Raw genomic sequence first — 1,772 nt, forward strand, 5'->3', positions numbered from 1 at the left:
ATATATATATATATATATATATAATACATATAATATACAATAATATATATTCATGCTCCATATGTGCATAAAACACAAGTAGGGCGTTCATAAAACACACGGGTCAATCAGGGCGTGACTAATGACAAATCTGTCAATTATTTCAAAATTTGTCATTATTAACCCTTGATATTATCAGGAGTGTATAATAATAGATCTATTACTAATCTATAATAATCTATTATGACATATACTCTTAGCTATATATCCATTCTATAGGTGTGTTACACAGGTGCGGTACTCAATATAAGAGACGGTTACCTGTCTGAAACACGAGTTCACGTCCCCCTGCTCCTGCTGCCTCCAGGTTAACGAACGCACGCACATCCTTCGCCCAGGGATGCTGGGTGATGAAACCATGACTGGCCTGAAAGGATGCGAGCACAAATCAATCACAGACATTACTAAACACCCCAAAGGATTTGCTACTTGAATTAATCGTGTAACGGATTGCATTATAACATCTATTTACAATGATATATGAACCGGTGTAAATCATTGGTCTATTATTTACTCCTGATATGACGCGTAGCAAGAGTAGGCTTTTCTGTTTAACACGCATGATTTGTGACAATGCTATTCCCCTCCCTCTATTTTTACCCCACCTCCTCTTTCTCTACCTCCTCCCTCCCATCCTCCTCATCCTCCATCTCCTCCTCCTACATAAGTACATATGGGTTTAGTAGCACAGATGAGCTGAGATGGACATAATTAAATAGATTCGATCTAAGATTGACAGTTAAATGTGCTATGCCGACACAATGCATTTTATAAATCAATTCCACTTCGTCATCTGTAATTAACATTTTAATAGAGTTAATTGTGGCAGACCGCTGGCTGCGCGGAGTGCTTCTAATTATGCACGGAAGCATTACTAACGATTACACAGTTAATGAGAGGATGGCCGCACTGCCAGTGATGCAGAGTGGATGAGAATGAAACCTATAACTATTGTTATTTATACTAGACTTTGAAGATAGGATGGTAGTATTTTCATGCTTTTGTCAAACAATGCACAATTCAACTGATTTATGGCTCTTAGCTCCTGTACTATAGACAGCTGAGCGGTGGAGAAGCAACCATGCAGCAGATGCCGGGGTTGAGGCTTCCATAAAGGGTGAATAACTTCCACCCACTTCCCTGGGAAAATGGCTGCCGGTGATGCTGTCATTAAAACGCTGCTATATCAGCACGACAAGCGAAGCGGAGTGCTGATTTTGTAAGTTCCGTAAAAAGCGACGTGTTTAATTAAAACTGACGACAAAACGCTGCATTCAGCAGCATCGCCGCCAGCAGCAGCGGACGGCAACGTTGTAGGCACGGCCACGCGATAGCATGCAGCAACGCACGATTTTGACGAAGCACAATGATTCAGCAGAGCTGGTTAAATTCCCACGGACCATGGGCCCACCCATGCTCCCAGGCTCCCTGCTGTTGTACGACTGTTCCCATGCAGCACCGACACATTCACACACGCACCTACGCACCTACACACGCACGTGTGTGTGTGTGTGTGTGTGTGTGTGTGTGTGTGTGTGTGTGTGTGTGTGTGTGTGTGTGTGTGTGTGTGTGTGTGTGTGTGTGTGTGTGTGTGTGCTATGTGTGTGCCACACACACACACACACACACACACACACACACACACACACACACACACACACACACACACACACACACACACACACACACACACACACACACACACACACACACACACACTACACACACACACA

General features: G+C 43.5%; 1 protein-coding gene across 1 annotated transcript in view; it reads right to left on the bottom strand.

Annotated features, from left to right (window-relative positions):
• Positions 1-1,772, bottom strand: part of LOC106812738 (endoplasmic reticulum metallopeptidase 1-like) — a 34,792-nt gene that overhangs the window by 15,482 nt on the left and 17,538 nt on the right. Inside the window, exon 3 of the mRNA XM_014816691.1 lies at positions 301-406. Within this exon, the coding sequence (XP_014672177.1) occupies positions 301-406 (106 nt within the window). The remainder of the gene's footprint in view (positions 1-300; positions 407-1,772) is intronic.

Source organism: Priapulus caudatus, unplaced genomic scaffold (assembly GCF_000485595.1).
Source record: "Priapulus caudatus unplaced genomic scaffold, Priapulus_caudatus-5.0.1 Scaffold681, whole genome shotgun sequence".
Taxonomy (NCBI): domain Eukaryota; kingdom Metazoa; phylum Priapulida; class Priapulimorpha; order Priapulimorphida; family Priapulidae; genus Priapulus; species Priapulus caudatus.